Source organism: Durio zibethinus, chromosome 28 (genome assembly GCF_047325235.1).
Source record: "Durio zibethinus cultivar Kanyao isolate XHJ-2024 chromosome 28, ASM4732523v1, whole genome shotgun sequence".
Classification (NCBI taxonomy): Eukaryota; Viridiplantae; Streptophyta; class Magnoliopsida; order Malvales; family Malvaceae; genus Durio; species Durio zibethinus.
Window position 1 is genome coordinate 2,067,349 of NC_143189.1, and position 20,941 is coordinate 2,088,289.

At 31.2% G+C, this 20,941-nt stretch overlaps 2 protein-coding genes across 3 annotated transcripts; both read right to left on the reverse strand.

The window, feature by feature from the left end:
- Nucleotides 1–2,270: 2,270 nt before the first annotated feature.
- Nucleotides 2,271–3,736, reverse strand: LOC111280957 (NAC transcription factor 25-like). 2 transcript variants are annotated; one of them, XM_089757029.1, is made up of 3 exons: nucleotides 3,433–3,736; nucleotides 3,020–3,351; nucleotides 2,271–2,895 (listed from the first exon to the last, which is right to left on the reverse strand). In XM_089757029.1, exons 1-3 carry the CDS (start codon nucleotides 3,614–3,616, stop codon nucleotides 2,347–2,349), a joined length of 1,065 nt encoding a protein of 354 aa, XP_089613155.1. In that variant the 5' UTR covers nucleotides 3,617–3,736; the 3' UTR covers nucleotides 2,271–2,346. The 2 variants fall into 2 exon arrangements, with proteins under 2 accessions (XP_089613155.1, XP_022724245.2); XM_022868510.2 differs by having other exon boundaries at nucleotides 3,020–3,327; nucleotides 3,433–3,722.
- Nucleotides 3,737–8,004: 4,268 nt separating this feature from the next.
- Nucleotides 8,005–9,525, reverse strand: LOC111281367 (putative 2' cyclic ADP-D-ribose synthase BdTIR). The gene is made up of 2 exons (XM_022869095.2): nucleotides 8,850–9,525; nucleotides 8,005–8,718 (listed from the first exon to the last, which is right to left on the reverse strand). The coding sequence occupies exons 1-2, from the start codon at nucleotides 9,341–9,343 to the stop codon at nucleotides 8,598–8,600; spliced, it is 615 nt and encodes a 204-aa protein (XP_022724830.1). The 5' UTR covers nucleotides 9,344–9,525; the 3' UTR covers nucleotides 8,005–8,597.
- Nucleotides 9,526–20,941: the final 11,416 nt, after the last annotated feature.

A 20,941-nucleotide genomic window follows, 5' to 3' on the forward strand; every position in this document is an offset into this window, starting at 1 on the left:
TTGCTGTCATGATTAATGTGACCTTTGAAAACCTAATTAATTAGATAGAAATTGCTTTAATTTCTTATGCCTAATAAGTTCAAAGAAAATGACACCCTAATCCTATCATGTCCTTAATTAAAACCCAATTATTATTATTATTTTTTCATTCTTAAAAGCAATGATCAAATGACACGATCGACCAAGTTTGAACCAATAAAAATGGCAGCACAAAGTGGTTTTATTTCAAGCCAATGCCAGGACGAAACGTCATAGCCATGAGGCAACAACATTCCATAGTGAAGTAAAAGCTAGCTCGTGCAAAAAGATTTTTATCTTTTCTTTTACTTTTTTTTTAATTATATGTTGTTGACTAAGCAACCTTCAACAGCTTGATTATGACCTTGTCCTTGGATTAACCATACGTCATTTTTGGAAATTATGGCCCCAAATAGATTCTTTCATATCTCTCACATGAAATTCCCTAGTTTGGCTTGGCTTTCCCATTTTATATTTTATAGCAAAGGTTATATACTTTAATAAATTGTTTGATCCTATATATAAATATATATATATATATATATATACACACGTGTGTACGTATGTGTGGGGGAGAGGCAAGTTTTTCATTTTTTTTAAATTTTTTGTACAAAAAATGTTTTAAAAAACCAATCGTTGATTTAATAATAGTATTATTTTTATCACGCATGTAAAATTTTAAATCAATTTAATATTTATATTATATCAGTAAATAATTTGTTATTTTATAATATATTTAATGATTGAAATTTTTATATTGTAAAAAATAAGTATGCATTTTTAATCAAATTAAAATTTAATATGTATGATCTACATGAAATAAAAACATTAAATCCAATGGTGGGATTATCAAAATATAAATTATATAAAAATATAAAATAATGTAAAACCTAATTAATTTTATTCGTTTAAACGATCCCTCTTATATAAATTATGTAACTTACATTCACTTGAAAATCTAATTTTATAATCAATCTTGCATGCAATCATGTAATTATTATTGGATTATTAATTTTTCTAGCGTTTGCCTTTTGCTTTAAAAATGTATTTGAATATAATGCAAATAATATAATTAAAAATTTATCTTGAATGAATAACAAAAAAATAAACTATTATACTTTCTAATTAGAAAAAAAATATATGCTTGAATTTTTGTTTCAATATTTTATAATAACCTGCTTATTGTTCAAATACATTTTATGTGAATACTAATATATACATGTCGCTGGATATATGTAGCTTTGATTTTGGTTAGAGGTAGGAATTTGTGTCAGTGGGTCAATATTATAAGATTATTTTTTTATATAATATTTTTTGTTACTTAATATAACATTAATAAAGTTAAATATAAAAAATTTCGCACAATATAATATCATTTTTAAATAAATATATATATTTTTTATAATTTATTCATAGTAAAGATTTGTTTCTATAGTTTCATTAACTTTTCTTTTTCTATCATACCAATTAAAATGTTAGATAATAACGCAAGTAAATAGACGATACAATATTTTTAGTGTTTATTTGAGATTATATTTGTATTATTGAATAACTAATAATGTATGAAATAATTATTACATCCAATACATCAAACAAATCATTTATAAATTAGATCAAACTCATAAGGAAAAAAAAACTATAGGGGAAAGTACGATGACAACAAAATGAAGAAAGAATTTTAATAAGAAATAAATAAAAAGTAAAATTAAAATTAAACAAAAATGTGATTAATAAAAAATTAATAGAAATACAAGCTAAAATTTTTTTTGAATTCATTAGTTAAATTTACACTCGTAATGAAATAAAATTATTAAAAATTTTAAACTAAAATAAAATTTATTTTTTAACTTTTTAAAATAAATTTTAGACATTTAATGTTGTCAATATAATAAAAACAATAATTTTTAGAAGGCATTTCACTTATAATTTTTTTTTTTTTACTACAACACTAAAGACGCCACTGATTAGAGGATTCATGTTATATTTAAGATGAGAGGACAAATGAATATGCCATAATCATAATCTTCTCGCGAATCAAAACAAATTATGTTAAACAATCAAGATTCCCTTCAATGTTCAGTTCTCTAGCTTTGAAAGGCGTAGGTTTTCTTGTCCTTTTAGCTTTTTTTTTTTTTTTTCATCAGTATGTAGCATGAAATAATGGCAAAAATTATAAAACGACTAATAAATTCAAAGACTATACCAATATTCAGCCCCCATAACCTTGGTTATCCTGCTTGAACCATTGCACATATTATAACAGAGATGTATATTTAATTAGTTACACTTACAAGTTACATCAATCAAGGCCTTGAATTGGAACCCAAACTAAGAGTTCCAATTCAAGCTAGCAAGTATAAACTTTTGCCGGTCGCCAAGGGATCCAACGAGCGTGCCATGGTGAAATGGAGCGTTTTGAGGTAGGTGATTGAGAAAAGAAACAAATGAGTTGGTATCATCGAAGCCAGCTGTGTTACTACTATTTAGATCACCCTGGAATCTTTTGCAGGACTGTGACTCTATTGAATTTGGTTGAATCCAGTTCTGTGGAGGAAGTGCACGTTTAACAAGGCCTGAGTTTGTTGTACTAGCAGCTAAGGCCATGGAAAGATTTTGCTTTGAACTTGAAGACGCAGCTATTTGTGAAATGGAACTGTTTTGCATGCCTTCTCCTTTTAATATCCCTTCAAAGAAATTCTCTTCATGTTCTAGCGTTGAACCATAACTTGTGGCTTTCGATGTTGGAAGTCTTGGGTTTTGATGGCTAGAAGTTGGCAGTGTTGCTTGCACGCCCTCCATGGTATAGTCTTTGCCCCTCGCCGTCCGTCTTTGGGTATTATTCTTCTTGTAAATCCGGCATAAAACCCAATCATCAAGCTGAAAACAGAAACCAAAACACAAAGCAGATAGAAGAGAGTAGAGAAAAAAAAAAAAAAAAAACACATCAGTTAATGATCTAAAGCTTATATTTATGTGGGACTTTAACGGATTACCCACGTACCCGTAAAGAAGCTTTCCTGTTGTGTACATCAACAATTAGTGGCTTTGAAGTAGAATTATTGTTGACAAGGCGATATTCATGCATGATCCAATTTGTTTTAATCCCTTTTGGAGGCTTGCCTCGATAGAATACTAGAGCTTTTTTGACTCCAACCTTTTGATTTCCATTAGAAGTTACAATCGGCTTATCGGTCCCTGTGGCTTTCCAATAACCAGAAGTTGCAGCTCTATTAGGCCTTGCGCCATTCGGATATTTCCTGTCTCTAGGACTAAAAAAATACCACTCTTGCTCTCCAAAGGTCGCCTTACCTACAAAATCGCACAATTCAAAGACTTGTACATCAAGTATTTTGGCTAAATATGAGTTGATCAAGCAGAAAATGGTCGAATGTAAATTTAGGTCTATTTATATACTTGGCAGCTCCCATGGATCAAACTTGTAAAGATCAACTTCTGCTATAATTGTAACAGGTAGAGGAGCAGAAGCAACCTTCCTTTTGAGGTAGTGAACTACTAGCTCTTCGTCAGTCGGGTGGAATCGGAACCCTGGCGGGAGTTGCGGGTGAGGCGAGGCTGATGATGAATCCGTACTTTCCATTAATTTGCTGGATTTTACCTTTGATTTAAAATTTTCTTTCTAATTGTCATGAAATATATGGTGTTTGCGTTTGAAGACTATTGACCAGGAAGATCAAAATGACAAATTTAGATATATGTTAATGACTTAATGTTATAAGGTAAGGGGAGGGGTATGGGGGGGTGGCAGACAGAGTGGCTGGCTTTTAGGTTCTGATAAAGGGCCAAGTGGGCACCAGTGATTTGATGACACGTGGTGGATGGGTGGTGGGGACCACATAAGCAAAGTTGGGAAGGGACAGGTTTACGGTATCGCAGGTTTGGAACTGTCTCTACGCTTTCATGTCATGTTTTTCTTATGTAACAGCCTCAATTCTGTCGAAAAAACTAATTTTCAAGAGAAAAGGGCGAGTGTGTAAGGTTTGCAAGCATAAGTGTTTTTGACCTATACTTTCTTTTTTATTTCATTTCTTTGAGAATAACAATGCAAAACAACTTATTGATCTCTTGAACTAGGAGAGATTGTGAAGATCAACAGGCATAATCCCACAGAGCAAGGGGTGTTTTGACCCTGCAATTCGTCATTTCCCTTCTATATAAACCGATTCGAATATATAAACAAAGAATTTCACGAACTCCACTTATGTAACTTCATGTAAGTTATAGCCTTCAGAAAATGCATGCTTTCATGTTGGTGTCTATTCGCTCTTGCACATTCTATGAACTCCAGTCATCTTTATTTATTTCACTTTATTTATTTTTTTGGTTTAGAAAAATCTAATTAAGAATCTGCAGCCCCTTTTATATATGCTTTCTTTTTCTCTCCTTTGGCTTTTCTTCTTTGCAACTAAATCTTTGAATATTCAGATTTGCCCAAGCTGTGGTTTGCACACACGTGGAGCTGCTGGTGTCCTATTTCATAGAAGGTTAGGTCTCATAGGCAGAGTTAAATGGCGACAGCAACTTTCCTAATGCCAACTCACTTGTTCTTTAGGTAAGAACAGCTGGTTTTAGATGCCAGAGATTACATGCTTTGTTCATATCACAAGACAATCAATCTGGCATTGTCATTGTTGAAATATATAGACCTTGTAGCATTTTCTAAATTCTTTCAATGAAAGATAATCTAGAGTGTTATTTTGCAAAAGATAATCCCTCAATGCTGATCCTTTGTACCATGACAATGCCAAATTCATTGTTTCCAAGGATCCTTAGAGTCTTTCTGCTTGCAGAACGAACATCGCATCCAATGAGCATAGGAGCCTGCTAGCTAAAGTTTTACTATATATATAATCAAACAGATCAGGTGCAAATAGACACACCTTCATAAAAGCCCAAATACTAAAATGAGACCCACATTCCTCAACACTCATCACTCCATTGCCCACTTCCAGCATGCCAGGAACTAGTGAAAATTTAAGTAGTCAAACCCTTACAAAAGGGGGCCCCATTAGCTGGAATCCTGTGAACTTAAGGACACCAACCCATTCAGCAAAAGTTCTTGCATCTTAATCTTCATGCCCAAGAGAGCCAGGCACTCTGTCACTGCAGGTTCTATTACTGTGGAGATCGAACAAAGTTTAAACTTTCAAACACTTTGCTATACTCGTTTTATAAGTTGAATAAATTTTGTAGACATTATTAAAATAATTGAGGGACATTTACCCAGCACCAGCATATATCCCAAGTTTCAAGCCTTTGGCAAGAACATATATATTCTGCAAGGGCCTTAATGCCCGAAGGAAAGTTAGTGGCTTTGGCCCTTAAATTACCCTTCTTCTCTCTTTCCCCTTCAGCCCAACAGTCATCTGCTTTAACACAACCAATCAGGAAAGAGGTGAAAATCAAGCAATCACCATTACAGTTTGCTGGTTATTGTCCAAAGAATCCATAGGTATGGACCAAAAAATTATGAAAATCTTGTTTTTGATTCATACCAAGATTTACATACTTGTATCCAAGTCCTGCCAAACCAATTGAAACAAGAGCATATGCTGCTCTTGGGGGAAAAATATACTAGCAAAAGTCCATACTGAAAAGAATATCAAAGTTACTTTCTTAAAACATGAGCATTATACTACCTATCCAGTAGTTGTGTGAAATTTTAGCTCAAATCCTGACATTAAACCAAGATTTCTGATTCAGCAATTTCAGGGTTATTAATGGATTCTTGGTGTCTGTCAAAACCTGAGGAAACAGCTAAGCTGTTTCAATTCATAGAATTACAGAACCCAAGGCAAAGACAATATTTACTCTGTCAACAAACAATTGATAGCAAGAGGTCACAAGATTTCGGAAAACAATAAATAAATAACCCAACAACCAAATCAAGGAGTTTGAGAAAGAATTTGAAATTCAAAGTCGTGTATTAAAATTGGGTTTAAAAAAGATTCATTGAATTAGATGGTCCTATTCAAGAAGATTAAAGGCTATGGTCTTCTATTTTAAACATTAATGCTGCAATATTAAAATATACATATAGCATGAGTCATATAAAGACCAATGGTGAAAGGATTAATTCCAAGAATCCGCGGTTAGACCTATTCAGCAGTGTGTAGGCAATTGATGTGAAGTAAAAGACGGTTCAGTTTATAAGTACAGAATTCGTGGGAATTTTCATTCATTTTAAGTATACATTTATTAATAGTTTCAAGCCATAATTAATTACTCTAACGAACAGATAACACTAAAAGACTGCAGATTGAAGGGTGTCGGTCCACTGTTAGAATTTTCAAAGTCAAATATAAAGAAAATGGAAGTAATTGGAGTGTGCTTTCCGAAGGCTGTAAACTGCATGGTGTTGGTGTCAAGCATCTAGTCACTATTTCTGCAACAACATACTAATCCAAGAAAATTTAATATATATGTTATTTAAAGAATAGGATCAAACAAAACCCTTATTTTCATTTTTGTCAAATCTCTGCGTGGATCAAATATGCCGGAAGGATATGCTAGAATAACTCTATAAACATGGAAGAAACTCTTGCTAACTCCCGTTTTTTGTTAATAGAATGTTAAACTTTAGTGATCAAAACAACCTCAAATACAAAAGACAAAAACTCCTAGAATTATAAAATGTCGTTCAGCTGCAATTAAAGTTTTCATTACTTTAATTATTCTTTGTTTAGTTTGTTTCATCGTTGAAGCACACCTGAGAAATGACAAGCTGACAATCATATATATTTAATTTGGTCAATGACAACGAGTTTTAATAGATTTTTAAGCTAGATATATACTTAAAACCCAATTGATAATGGCTGAAGATTAAAATTATTGCTAACCTAAATGTTTTCAAAGGCATGTTTCGCATGATTATTAGGGACAAAAGTGGTTGGTTAAACATTTGAGTCAAAACCCAAGTAAAACATTACTATATTAACTAAATCAGCTCTTCAAGTAATATCAATTCAATCCATCTCCACTTGTATTAATTATATATATAGAGAGAGAGAGTCAGAGAAGAAAACCTAGCTAGGAAAGGAAATTAAGTATGGAAAAAAGAAACACAAGATAATGTCATCTTCCATCATGAGAACAAGAAGAAAATTGAGTTAGCAATTTATATAAAATCTCATTCATCTTCAATTCCCCCTCCCCCAAGTATGCCTTTGGAGACCAAAGAGACTGCATAATTTTAAATATATTTGAATTTAGAATTTAATTCAATTAATTTATATAATTATATTTCAAAGTTGACAATTAACAAATTTAAAAATCAAATCATAATATCTATAACTTTTCCCTTATTTTTAAGTTACAATTTTTTCTTTAAAAAAAATAATTTTGATTAAATATTGCGCTTGCCTATAACTTTCCATTTTTGATATACTACTATGTATGTTCATCAGCAACAAGAAATTTAGAAATTTATTATTTGTAGCGTGCTTTGATTTCTTTTGCAATAAACGATGGGCAAATGTCCATATAATTTCTTGGCAATTAAATTGAGTCAAAGAATTTGACGAGCATGTGATACTGGCATTAGCATCAAAAGCAGTAATTTTTTCAACCCCCCAAAGTCAACCCTAATAGATCTTATCCCATTTAGCATTGAAAAGATTTTGCCAACGTTGATACACCAACATACATCATTTTGAAAAACATACATCATTTTGAAATATGTAATCTTTTATTTATTTTTTCATTTAATTCTATAATTTTTCAATTATGCTTCATGGGGGAAAAGAAATAATTTGAGAAAGGGACAAGGGAAAAACAATATTTCTTTGTTCAGTGATTTGATATAGGATAAGGAAAATAGAAGGAAAAAAAAAGATGATACATAGAATACTAGACTATATATTATTTCTTTTTTTCAGTTCAATAATTTACTTCAATTTTCTTTCATTAAAAGATCACCTTTTTTTTATCAGACTATAAAATTGATGTGAGAAAAAAATCAGCCCTGTATATAAATATATATATATCCTACACGTTAATTACTTATATAATAGTATATATTTTCCCGCCATGAAACAACAATTTGAAAGAAATTCGTGAAAACTTCCATAGATTGCGGTGATAGACTGATGCAAAGTCCTGGGAATTTTCCAACATTAAATTTCTGGGAATCAACCCAGATTGATTATTGAAATTTCGGTGATCCTGTCCTCGCAGTTTCCTTCTGCCAACATCTTCAAGTCTCGAAGAAAGAAGTAGAGAAGACATAGGCTTACTCGAATGGTGATGAAATTAAAAAAAAAAAAAACAATTTTATTGAATCTTGAACTTATTACAAGAGAATATTAATTCTGTCCTAATGCATGTTACAACAGGTTTTGAATTGTAATTATTTGTTCACTAATTGTCAATGATGGGAGATCGAAAAAAAAAAAAGGAAGAAGACGAATTAATCTTACAAAAAAATTGGAGATCTCCCCATCAAGTGTTTAGGAATTTAACCTTTTGGTTCCCTCCTATACGAAAAAATGATTGAATTGAAGGAAAACGTAAGGGGTTAGAGACAGAAATTAACCTAATGCCTTAACGAATAAAGAATATCTTCATTCTGATTGACGATCCTGCACAATATATGTACTTTTCTTGCTTGAATTTTCCGCTTCCAACTCCACCAAGTTCTTAATGACAGCATCGGTTGCAGTATTCAAGAAATCCGACCAGTCACTGCATACCCAAAAATGGAAAAAAAATTAGAACAACTCCCAACTCTCCAGAATTGGTTCTAAAGGCAGAAATTCTATTCAATGATTAAGTCAATTCTAGTACAAAAAAGAAGTTTGGAAAGGTATTCATACCCTGTTAAAGTGTCAAATGTAAGTCCAACGGTGTACTTTGCCTCCTCAAGAGCCCACCTAAACCTTTGCAGTTGCTTGGTTGAACTTGTTCCATAATCCATAACCTGAAGCTGAGACGGTTTCATGTCACAAAATATTGGTATAACCCTTTTCTTACTCTCCATTAGGAGAGCAAGCTCGTGGAGGCAAAAGTAGGAATTGCAATAGTTGGGCGAAAAGATTGCTACACCAAGTTTACAATTCCAGATAGCGGGATTGATTTTTTCGAATAGCCTGTCACCAGGCTTCATATTCCTGCTATCCAGGAAAGGCCTTAGCCCCATCCTGAAAATATGGTCATGAAGCAACCCTGCAATGGTTCTCTTTGTATCAATCCCACGATGGTTAATAAAGATATCGCAAGGGGGTATGGTAGTTGCCTGGATTAATGAGGTTCGGGGTTGAAGGACTTTGCGGCACAAGTTATTGGCAGATGAAAAACAACGCTTCTGCATGGCTCCTTGGAGAAGCTAAAGCAAAGAGGAAAAATAATTGTTGTTGAATATATTGGTTTTGGCTTTTATTGTTTTTGTTTGGAAGTTGTTGGAGAAAGCCTGAGCGGGACAAAGACGCTGATCGAGATCATGTATTTATAGGTTTTAAATCATCTGATAAAATTTGATTTTCAAGCGAAGAATTTTAGAATTCTACGGTTTTTGTTTGACAGCAACAAAAAAAAAAAAAGAAAAAAAACAGCCTTGAATATCACTTGACCCCTCAACGCTTTTCAGCCGCTTAATTTGCATAACCCTTCAAACACGTTTAATATGTAATTTTTTATTCAGTGTCCGATTCATTGACATAGTCTCTCCTATGACATGTTCTTAAAATAAAATTTCATATATAAGACCAAAAAGAAATTTGAAATATTAAAAGATTAGGGGTGTAAACCTTTTTTTGGTTCCATTTGGTTCACAAAAATGACATGATGTAGGGCATAGTCCCCTTTTCCTTCTTTCAAATTGAATCCAATTTTTTATAACGAAAAAGGTGATTAATAATAATCATGATCAGGATTCAGGGTGGGGGCACTGGGGACAGCTGCTTCCGTTGAAATTCTGAAAATTAATTTTAATCATTATGAAACTCAAAATTTTAATAATTTCTGTATTTTATCTTTATTAAAATATTTAAAAAGTTAGTAAAATTATTATCAATAAATCCATTTTTTTAACTCATTAATTGTAAAAAGAAAAAAATACTTAAGTGTGAGGCTTTTTATAATATTATAAGGTCTATGAATGTATTAAAAAAATAGAGTAAGGTAATGATTCATAATGTAAATATAAAATTATTATACTAATATTATTGATAATTAATATAAAAAATTTGCCTTGATGATGATATATTCTTGTCTAATATGCAACTAATAATTCATGCAGGAAATATAAACCAACCAAGCCTAATTAAGTATATTACAAGGAAATGTGCTGCGGCCTTTATTTTCTATGGACTAGTTTTAAATAATTAAAGAAAATAATTAATCTCCACACTTAAGCACACTCATAAATTTTCCTCTTCTTAATTCTTATTATTTTCTTAATTATTTTTCAAGAATTTCAGGTTTTTTCCTTTCATGATAATGATCATTTTCAAAAAAAAAAATCCTGAAAAATAAGAAAATAATACCAATTAATTAAGAAAATTGCCCAACAAAGACTTTAGGAGCCCATTAAAAACCTGGTAAAAACTAAGAAACACTGCCATAATAAAGTGTGGGCCATAGACATTCCAAATGAAGAATAAATGAATCATTTTCATGAAGCATGCAAATTTTACGTATGTCTGCAAAAGCAAAAAGCTAGATCATTTGTTATATTCAAATCCCAATTTAAGACTCCTACAAATCAAGCAAAATCAATTCGATTTACAACATATAAAAACAAGTAATTACCTCAGATGGAAATATAAGTTTGACTATTTTTGATAATTAGTTAAGCGTGGTCATAATAATTTTCAAGATGATAAAAGAATAATCAATTAGTAATTAATATCATTCAGGCACTTTGTTCATAAAAATGTTCGTTGAAAAATGTGAAATTAAGATCGGATTCTTAATTATATCACACAGCTTAATTTTAGGAAACCAAAATTTGACAGATCACCAATGAATCCTAAGGAATTGTTGTTTATAAAAGTATAGTTTGAATTTCCTGACTCACTACTTGAAAAACGTGGTTCTTAAATAATGCCGACGAGGGAGGGGACAGATTTTTCTTTTTTCTTGGGAAAAGATGGCGACAGTTTACCTTTCATGATAGTGTCGAAAATGGATAAAAAAAGTACAAAGTTAAGCTTCTGATTGGTCGTACTTTAAGATTGCATATGTGAATCACATTTTCTTGGTTATTACAAAAAGCTTGATAGCCAAGATTTGGAAATTTATAACATAGGTGGAGAACCGAAACGCCGAAATTTCTTAGTTGCTGAGAAAATTAATAAACTTGATTTTTTTTTATAAAATTTTCCTGCAGACAACAAAATTATTGAATTGAGGGTTTATTTGACCATTTCGTAGACTTTATTTTCAGATTCAATTGAGACCATATAAACCTTCATTTTCTGTTTATTTAAGGGAAACTCATTAACAATGTAATCAAAGTATAACCCTTAAAAAAACTTGAAATATATCTCAAATTATTCATTTACTTTTAATTTTTAACATTTATAATTCTTTTTTTATTATTTTATCTTTTCGAGTTTCGACTTTTCAGGTTGATAAATTTATATAAAACACAAATAAAATAGAATATATAAGATGTTTATGTTAGATCGTACAAATAAATTCGGATGATCCAAGATCAATTGATTTTGTTCAATCAGAACTATGGGATCAATTTTATTTGATTTGAGAAAATGTAAATAACTTTGTTTGATTTAGTCCTCTTTGTAACAGGAACTTAGGGCAAATTACCTGTGACTAAATACTAGTTCTTAAGCCTAACTTTCCTGGTCATATGAACTCGAAAATGTGGAAATCAAATTAAACTCGGTTTCATATCAACTTTTTTTGAATTCTTTCTTGACTGGTCTGGTCTGGCCCCTGTGGATACCTCCACTACAAGTATAAGAATTGTCTTTGGATGAGTTTTTTCAAAACATGAGTTTTCACGTTTCACGTCTTCTAACTTAATCACAAGCTTTTAGTCATTCAGATATGAGACTAATCAACACGAGATTTGCCTGAAACTCCCAACCCAAACCGCTAAATTTTCAGACGGAGTCAAGTAAACCATTGCTTATTCTATTCCAGTTTCAGAAATCGAATATTATACCTCATCCTCTGTTTGGGTATTTGCACTTTCCCTTTAAATTCTCAGACTGGAAAACATTAACAGGGTAGCTGCTATTTCTATCAGAAAGTGTTGTTTAAATTCTTGTTACTCTGAAAACCCTGAAGAAAAGAAAGGAAAGTCAATGAATCCACAAATTTTCTCTTTGAACACTAGCAATTCTACAAGGACGTTTCTGTTTCAAATTTTTGTTTTTCTCCATAGACAATAGCAGATTTGTAACTTCCAGGTTATTACAGCAGTTTAATTTGTAGTAGAATTTACAAATGTCAATTCAATTTCAATCACAGGATTATATATATATATAATTCACCCACTTTGTCTTGTGGATGGAAAGAGATCAGAAGGAAAGGAGGAAGGAATTTTACTGATCTGTGAAAGTCATTTGCCTAAAGTTGACCGTTAATTGGCAGCTATGATGACAGTCTAAACTTCCCTTAATTAGAATTTGCAAAAGCACATGGTTGATGTATTCGGTATGCTTGTGAAATTATGAAGAAAAATTCTCATGTTAGGAAATCAATTCCTAGAAAATGCGACTATAACCTGCCCTTAAATTTGGGTTAGCAAAAACATAGAAAAGAGAAATATATATATACAAACAAAAAAAATTCAACTTGGGGCATGGTGAAATTGCAGGGAAATGGGATTTTTATGTTAGAGAATCTCAAAACAAGTTGCAATATTGTAGGGGAAAATTGAAATTGGAAAAGATATTTCTGGCTTATTCTTAACCACACATGTACCATAAATTAATAATATAACAGAATAATACAGGGAATGGTCTTAAATCTTAATTGGAAAATGTCATTATTTCTAGCTAAGATTTGCTGTCTCATAGTTGGCTCCAAGCAAATATAAAATACGAAGGAACAAATCCTAGCTAGGGTAGATATAAGAGATGAATTTCAATTTTTTTTTCCTAAAAATCTTTATATTGCTTGGCAGAAATTTCAAATGAAATTTCTACTAAGTTACCATCTCAAATGTTTAAGAGGGGACATTATAATTGAATTTGGCAAGTCTTAAATCATCCACTAAACAATTAAATTTTTTATATTTGAAATTATTAGCATTCAATCTCCAATCAATAAAAATAAAAATTTAATATTTTATCAATAAATTACATGCTTTTTAACAAAATAGTTAAATTTAGCAAACAATTACAAGACTAAAAAAGAGAGAGCATATGCATTATTATGATGATAAATAAAAAGCAACTCGGTGCTTACTTTTCCTAGGAAACTTTTGGTGGCCGAAATTCTAATAGCCCAACAACACCATGACAACCTATCAATCATTACAAACCTTCTATCGATTTTTACAAATTTCAACTCACTTAGTTTCTTGGATTTCCTCTTTCGACATCCCTTCACGTGCAATGGAAATTGAAACTTGATTGAGATTGAGGGACCATTTGCATGATAATTCTTTTTTTATAGTAACATTGGACTTTCACATGGAAAAAAAAATTATTGTTAGAATTATTTGTAGGCCTTCACTTTCCAATCAATCTGTGCATGTTCAAGGCTTCATCGTCTTCCCCTCGCTTCCCCTCTCACTCTCTTTGCTGTCTCTTTCATTGACATTCATGTACACTTGTTCATTCTTACAAACAAAATTACATGTTTGATAACATTGTTGCCAACACGTTCGTTGACTCTGAAGACTGAACTTTGCACTTTTGCCAACACTTCCCAATTATAACACGAAACCAAAACCAAAGCTTCCACTTTACTTCAAGAATATCATTAACTATGTCCAACTCCCCCAAGTTATCAAGCTTTTTTTTTTTTAGTTTTCTAGCTATGGACTCAACAACACTCCTTGATCATGCTTTGTTTCCACTCACTCCGGCCAACTAGAACTAGGTAAGCTACAATTTGCTACTTACACGTTCATGCAATGAAATGACTAAAGTCTGTGTTTTTCATTTTCATTGGTTTAATGTGTTTTTTTTTTTTTTTTTTTTTGGGGTGGTTTAAGATTTGATCTTGTGCTCTTTTACAAGGGAACGAGTGAGAAACTTGCTTTTGGGCTTTTTGAACCCTTCATTTCTCACCTCAACTTTGCAAGAGATTAGATTTCAAAAGATGGGTATTCGATTACTCTGCAACCACTTGCTTCTAATACCCCCTTGTGCACCAAAGCTACCTTTGAGAGGTAATTTACAATTGATTCTTGATTCATTTCTTCTTTTCTTTTTAATTTGAGTTGAAATGTAGCTTTAGTGAGAATGATTAGTTTGCAAAGTGGCAGAGATTATTGATCTAGTTTCTCTGTAAATGTCATACTTCTTATTTGTACATTTTATAATGTATTGGATTTTGATATATAAACAAAATCAATTTTGATGCCAATTTATCTCCAAAACTCATGGTTGCCATTGACTTGGCTAATCATCTAGGAAATCAAGCATTTAGGGATTATCGTTCAATCATGGAGAGAGGGGATTGTGTAGAAGTAGTTTTGTTTCGTTTAGAGAGACTATTAGAATTAGAAAATTGTTAGGAACAATAACTCAAATCTCATAAGCGATTTATTTAGGATTTGTTAGATATTACTTGATGGACAAAAAGACTTTTAGAAGAAGAATTTTAAAAGGAAATAGATTCTTAATAGGTAAGTTTGTATGGTTATAAATAAGTTAAGTCTCTACAGGGTTAGGTATGAGAAAAAAATATAAAAGAGTTGTAGGATTTTGTGGGATAGACACCCCATAAGAGTACTGGTAATTTATGTCTTATGGAGGTATATGTCTGAATCTTTGAGAGTAGACTAGAGGAGACTAAAAAGGTCCACATAGGTGTGATGAATGGGTATATATGGGTATTTGTTTGTTTGTGTTGAAAGGGTGCACATGAGTTTATGTTTGTTTGGGTTGAGAATACTTCATAGGACTAGAGAAGATTAAGAGAGCCTATGGTTATTGATTCTTAAGTGTGATTGATTTGATGTATGTTTGTAATTCTCTACAATTAAAAGATCTTGTTTCTTATCTATGGACGTAGGTCGATTTTATCGAATCACGTTAAATTATTATCTCTTATGTGTTTGATTAATTATTTGATTTCACTTCCATTGGTGTGATTGGATTCACTTCCGTTGGTGTAATTTGATTTAGGGCTATTTAGCCTAATAAGTGGTATCAAAGCATGGTTCGAGACATGAAAAGAGGCAAGCTTAAAATAGCTCAATTTAAACAAAAGTTCAAGTTTGTGTTTTGAAAATTGATTCACATGAAGCATAAAGGCACACAAGAAAATATGATTATGAGACTTTCATTACAAATGGAGCCAAACATGTCTAGCATTAAGATAAATGATTGATGAAATTCGAGTCAAGATGAAGATTGTTATTAATAATGACTCAAATCTTATAAGAGATTTATTTAGAATTTGTTAGATATTACTTGATGGATAAGAAGATTTGTAGAAGAAGAATTCTAAAAGGAAAGAGATTCTTAATAAGTAAGTTTGACTTGTAGAAAAAGAATTCTAAAAGTAAAAAGATTCTTAATAGGCATGTTTGTATGGTTATAAATATGTGAAGTATCTACAGGTTAGATATGAAAAAAAATGTAACAGAGTTATAAGATTTTATAGGATAGATACCCTATAGGAGTACTGGTGATTTATGTCTTATGGGTGTGTATATTTGAATGTTTGATAATAGACTAGAATAGACTGAGAGGGTCCATATAAGTATGATAAATGGGTACATATGAGTATTTGTTTATTTATGTTGAAAGGGTGCACATAGATTTGTATTTATTTGGATTGATAATACTCCGTAAGACTAGAGAAGATTGAGAGAGTTTATGGGTAGTGATTATTGAGTGAGATTTATTTAATGTATGTTTGTAATTCTCTACAACTAGTGGATTTTATTTCTCATCCATGGATGTAGGTCAGTTGGACCAAATCATATTAAATTATTGTCTCTTATGTATTTGATTAATTGTTTGATTTCACTTTCGTTAGTGTAATTGGAGTTGGGGCTATTTAGCTTAACAAAAATAAGCTTGGTATTTGCATATATGCTTATGGAAATGATTCAGCTCTAGAAAGAAAAAAGATTGATTTGTTGGCAATCACTCTGTAAATACAGAAAACCTAGATTTAACCAATAATCATATGCTTTTTAGTGATGATCTCATTTATCAATGGAAAGTGATCCTTTACATTCTCAGAGAAGTAGCAAAAACATTCTTATTGATGATTTTTTTATGGTAGCAGCTTGGCCAATAAGTTACGATCAGAATGATTCCCAATGGAGAATAGATATAAATGTGGTTACAGATCTAACTTCACCTAGTAAAATAGATGGCACCATATATGTTTCACAAGATGAGCATAAGTAACTTGACGTCCATGAGCCAAATGATCTCTTTGTAGTGCTTGAACGAAATCTTGAACATAAGTCCTTTAAAGAATCCTGGATAATTGATTACCAAATTGACTTATCATTTATAGAAGCAAATAAAAGTACAACTGGTAAATGTGATAACAGAATGTTCTTCCCAATTATAAGAACACCATTACCAAGCATAATGGTGTAATTGGAGCGAAAATTCCAATCAAAGAAGTTGGTTTAAAGTTTTCAATAAATCCTTAGTGAAGAATAAAGCAAAAAATATGTCCAAGAGCAAGAAACTGAATCCTGTTAGTAGCTTCATAATTCAAAATTTCAAGTTGGAGAAGGTAATGGTTAATATGTTTTTGAACCAATAGGTTGTTATATAAACCTTTCCTTTTTATTTCTTTCTAGCTTCTAATGTAAGATGGCTGTCATCGGAAAAAAAAGTTATGAAAAAAAATGAAAGAATTATTGATTGAACGGTAGAAAAGAATTGCTAAGAGAACTGCAGCTTGTGGGTTATGCTTCAGCTGTATCTAAAAAATCCCCATTAGAAAATAAAATAGTGAAAAATTCATAAGAAAAATCTTTCCATGGCTCAAACAACAAATAGGGTGGGTTCTATCAAACTCAGGGTAACTTAAAAAATAAGCCTAAAAAATCCATCATCTTCTGAATGGTTTAAAATCCATTTTAATGATATCTAATTCTAACCCTTATTTAGGAAACCTTTTACATTTGAGGAGGATGCTACTTAATCCTCAAATCTTTAAAGCTATAGAGACTCACAATGGTCAAATTTGCTTAGAACATGGAATTGCACTTCTTACACATGTTTTACCTTTTGCGGTTGTACATAGACATCCCTCATTGCACAATTTTCCATTGTTTCTTTTTCATTTTCATTTTTTTCTTCCCTCAACTTGGTTTTTACTATTTTTGAATGTCATTCATTATTGTTATGGAAATAAATGGTTTCTATTATTTCAACATCATCAGTGATTTTATCAGATTTCAACAACCCATCTTGCTAGTGCTTAAGCTAATTTTGGCATTTCATTTCGACTGAATTAATGAGGTTTAAAAAAAAAGGTATCGTAAATAAGGTATACAGTAGGTTGCTGTCTTTGCCTAATGATCTGAAGAATCTAGAGTAGAGAAAGAATAAGGGAAAACATGAAGAAACTAATATGATAATTGCAGTAAATTGGCTCTATCAGATCATGAGCTTCATTTCATTAATTTAAAAGCTTCAAAAATATAAAAGTTTATTTAACTATTATAAAAGTTGTTTACCTAACAGTATACATCACCATACACAAATCTATTATGCTACCTAAATTGATAAGATGGCAAAAACATATTACAAAAGTTACAGTAGAGATATCATACCTAGTTGCTTCAACTACTAACACTTCTCATTGGCATTTCTACTAGAAACACCAAGACTTTTTCTTAATGTTTCAAAGCTTGCCTTCGGAAGGCCTTGGTCAGAATATCTATAATTTAATCTTCTGACTTACAATGTACCAGTTTCACTTCATTCTCAGCTTCAACTTCTCTAATAAAGTGATACTTGATCTTAATGTGCTTAGTTCTTTCATGAAACACAAGGTTTTTTACCATTGCAATTACGGATTGATTATCACAACAAATTCTGTTGGATCATTTTATTTTGACTTAAATCCATAAAAAATTTTTTAGCCAAATTGCTTGATTAATAACAGCTGCAGCAGCTATATACTCTGTTTCTTCTGTCGATCGAGCCACAGTTTCTTATTTTTTTGAATTTCAACTAAACACATTTAATCCAATGAAGAATATATAACTTGAAGTACTTTTCATGTCTTTATGAGAGCCAGCTCAATTACTTTTTGTAAATCCAATCAATTTTGAACCAAATTTCAAGTTCATAGGTTCATTTGATATATCTCAACACTTTTTTAGCAGCCTTAAAATGTAACTCACTAGGACTTTGCATGAACCTAGAGAGTAAATTTATAGCATACATGATGTTTGGCCTTGTTACTGTCAAATACAATAAGTAACCAACCAAGCTTTATAAATAAAACCATCAACTTTGTTAGCTCCATCTTCCTTAATAAGTTTCTCATTTTGAGCCAAAAGGGTGTTGATTGGTTTACAATTTTTTATCTCAAACTTATTCAGGATTTTATTTGCATATTTTTTTTTATAAATGAAGATTATTTGTTTGCTTTGATGAATCTTCATTCCAAAAAAATAAAGCATTTCTCTCATATTTGTCATCTTAAAAACTTCTTGCATTTGGAGTTTAAAATCTTCCACAATAGCTAATTTGCTACCTATCACCAAAAGATCATCAACATATAAAGAAACAATCAACAGATCATTACTGTTAAAAATCTTAATGCACAATATTACTTCACTAAGGCTTTTCTTGAATCCTAACTTTAGCAAATGATCATTAATTTTGGAATTCCAAGCTTTTGGAGCTTGTTTTAATCCATATAAAGCCTTCTTGAGTAGATAGACTTTACCATCATTTCTCTTGGCAATAAAACCATCAGGTTGTTCAATGTAAATTTTCTTATCAAGATAATCATTTAGGAAGATAGATTTGACATAAAGTTGGTATATTTTTCAACTTTTCTGAATTGCTAAGGCTAATAGTAGCCTTATGGTGTCCAACCTTGCAACTGGAGCAAATGTCTTTGAAAAATCAACACCAAGTTATTGAAAGTAGCCTTTAGCTATCAATCTAGCTTTAAATTTGTTAATGGAACCATCAGCATTCAACTTCGTTCTAAAAATCTATTTAACACCAATGATGTTTTTGTTGCTTGGTTTGTCAATAAGCATCCAAGTTTGATTCTTCTTAGTCATATGAATCTCCTATTTTATGGCATTCCTTCACTTTAAAAATTTGATAGCGTTTTCAAAGCTTGCAAGTTTAAAAATGGCAACATTTGATCTTTGATAAATATCTGTGAGTAGTATGATTCTTCTCACTAGTTCATGATCAATGATTTCATTTTTAAACATATAATTCTCTTGATCTTAAAAGCTTATCATATCTGCAGCAGTTTGCTTGGTTGATTTTTCTTTTGACTTTTTTCAATTCTAGGCAGCCTGCTTATTAAATCTCGCGTTCCTACTTATAATCACCTTGCTTGTAAATGGATTGTAAGTCCTATAGACTTTGTTGATGTTGCTATAGCACAAAAAAATATAGATTTTTATTTTTTGATCAAGTTTGTCCTTTTTGATATCAAGAACAAACACATAACAGATGCTACCAAAAACTCTGAGATGCTACACTGATGGTTTTCTTCCATACCAAGTTTTGAACGGGGTTTTTTCATTCAAAGCTTTTGTAGGTAGCCTATTGAGCAAGTAAATAGAGGTATTAACAGCCTCTACCCAAAATTTCTTGGGAAAATTCTTTTTAAATAGCATGCATCTTGCCATCTTTATGATTGTTCTATTTTTCCTTTCATTGACTCTATTTTGTTGTGGAGTGTAAGTCGCTGTGAGTTGGTGTTAAATTCCTACAACTTCACAAAACTCATTAAATCTGTCGTATGTGTATTCAATACCATTGTCTAACCAACCTTATGATCTTGATTTTGTAGCCACTTTGATTCTTAATCCAAGCCTTGAACTTTCAAAATACATCTGTAACTTTAGATTTTTGTTTCATGAAGTAAATCTAACATATTTTGGTAAAATCATCTATAAAAACAATGAAATATCTACTGCAATTCAAAGACAAGGTTCTCATAGGACCACAAATATTAGTATGAACAAGTTGTAGTTTTTTAATTGCCCACTATGCTTTATTAATTGTAAATGGCAACTTACTTTTTTTTCTTAACTAACAAACTTCACATACTCCAGCACTGACTTTAATAGCAGGCATGTTTAATATAATATATTTATGCATGAAATTTAATGCATTGTAGTTGAAATGTCCCATCTTTTTATGCCATAAAAAAGATTCATCATGTGAACTAGCATATGTAGAAGAGTTTACTTCATGCCAATTCAAGAAAAGCATCTTTATTTCATGTTAACAGTAAAGAGTTCATGCTAGTGGGATTATAAATTATGCATGCCTTATTTTTTAAAACTAAAGAGTAGTTTTTTTTTTTAGCAATTGTCTTACACTTAATAAGTTTTGATCTATTCTAGACACATATAGCATATCTGAAATAAATTTGGTACTTGTTGGTGTCTCAATAGCCACTACTTTTTTTTTTTTTTTACTTTTATGAAATCATCATTATCTATTCTAACTTTAGAGGTATAGGTCTTGTCTAGTTCTTTAAACATGTTGATATTAGATGCCATATGGTGTGTGCATCCACTATCAAATGAGCCATGCACTTGAGAAGGTTTTGGTTACATAGCAAGTTATAC

Bases quoted from the DNA above. Each gene is read 5' to 3' on its own strand.
- LOC111280957 (XM_089757029.1), bottom strand. From the start codon at position 3,616: ATGGAAAGTACGGATTCATCATCAGCCTCGCCTCACCCGCAACTCCCG. The intron at 3,352-3,432 runs GTATATAAATAG...TTGATGTACAAG, and splicing joins TGATCCATGGGAGCTGCCAA to TCTTTGAATTGTGCGATTTT. The intron at 2,896-3,019 runs GTACGTGGGTAA...TTCTGTTTTCAG, and splicing joins ACAGGAAAGCTTCTTTACGG to CTTGATGATTGGGTTTTATG.
- LOC111281367 (XM_022869095.2), bottom strand. From the start codon at position 9,343: ATGCAGAAGCGTTGTTTTTCATCTGCCAATAACTTGTGCCGCAAAGTC. The intron at 8,719-8,849 runs GTATGAATACCT...TTGGGTATGCAG, and splicing joins ACATTTGACACTTTAACAGG to TGACTGGTCGGATTTCTTGA.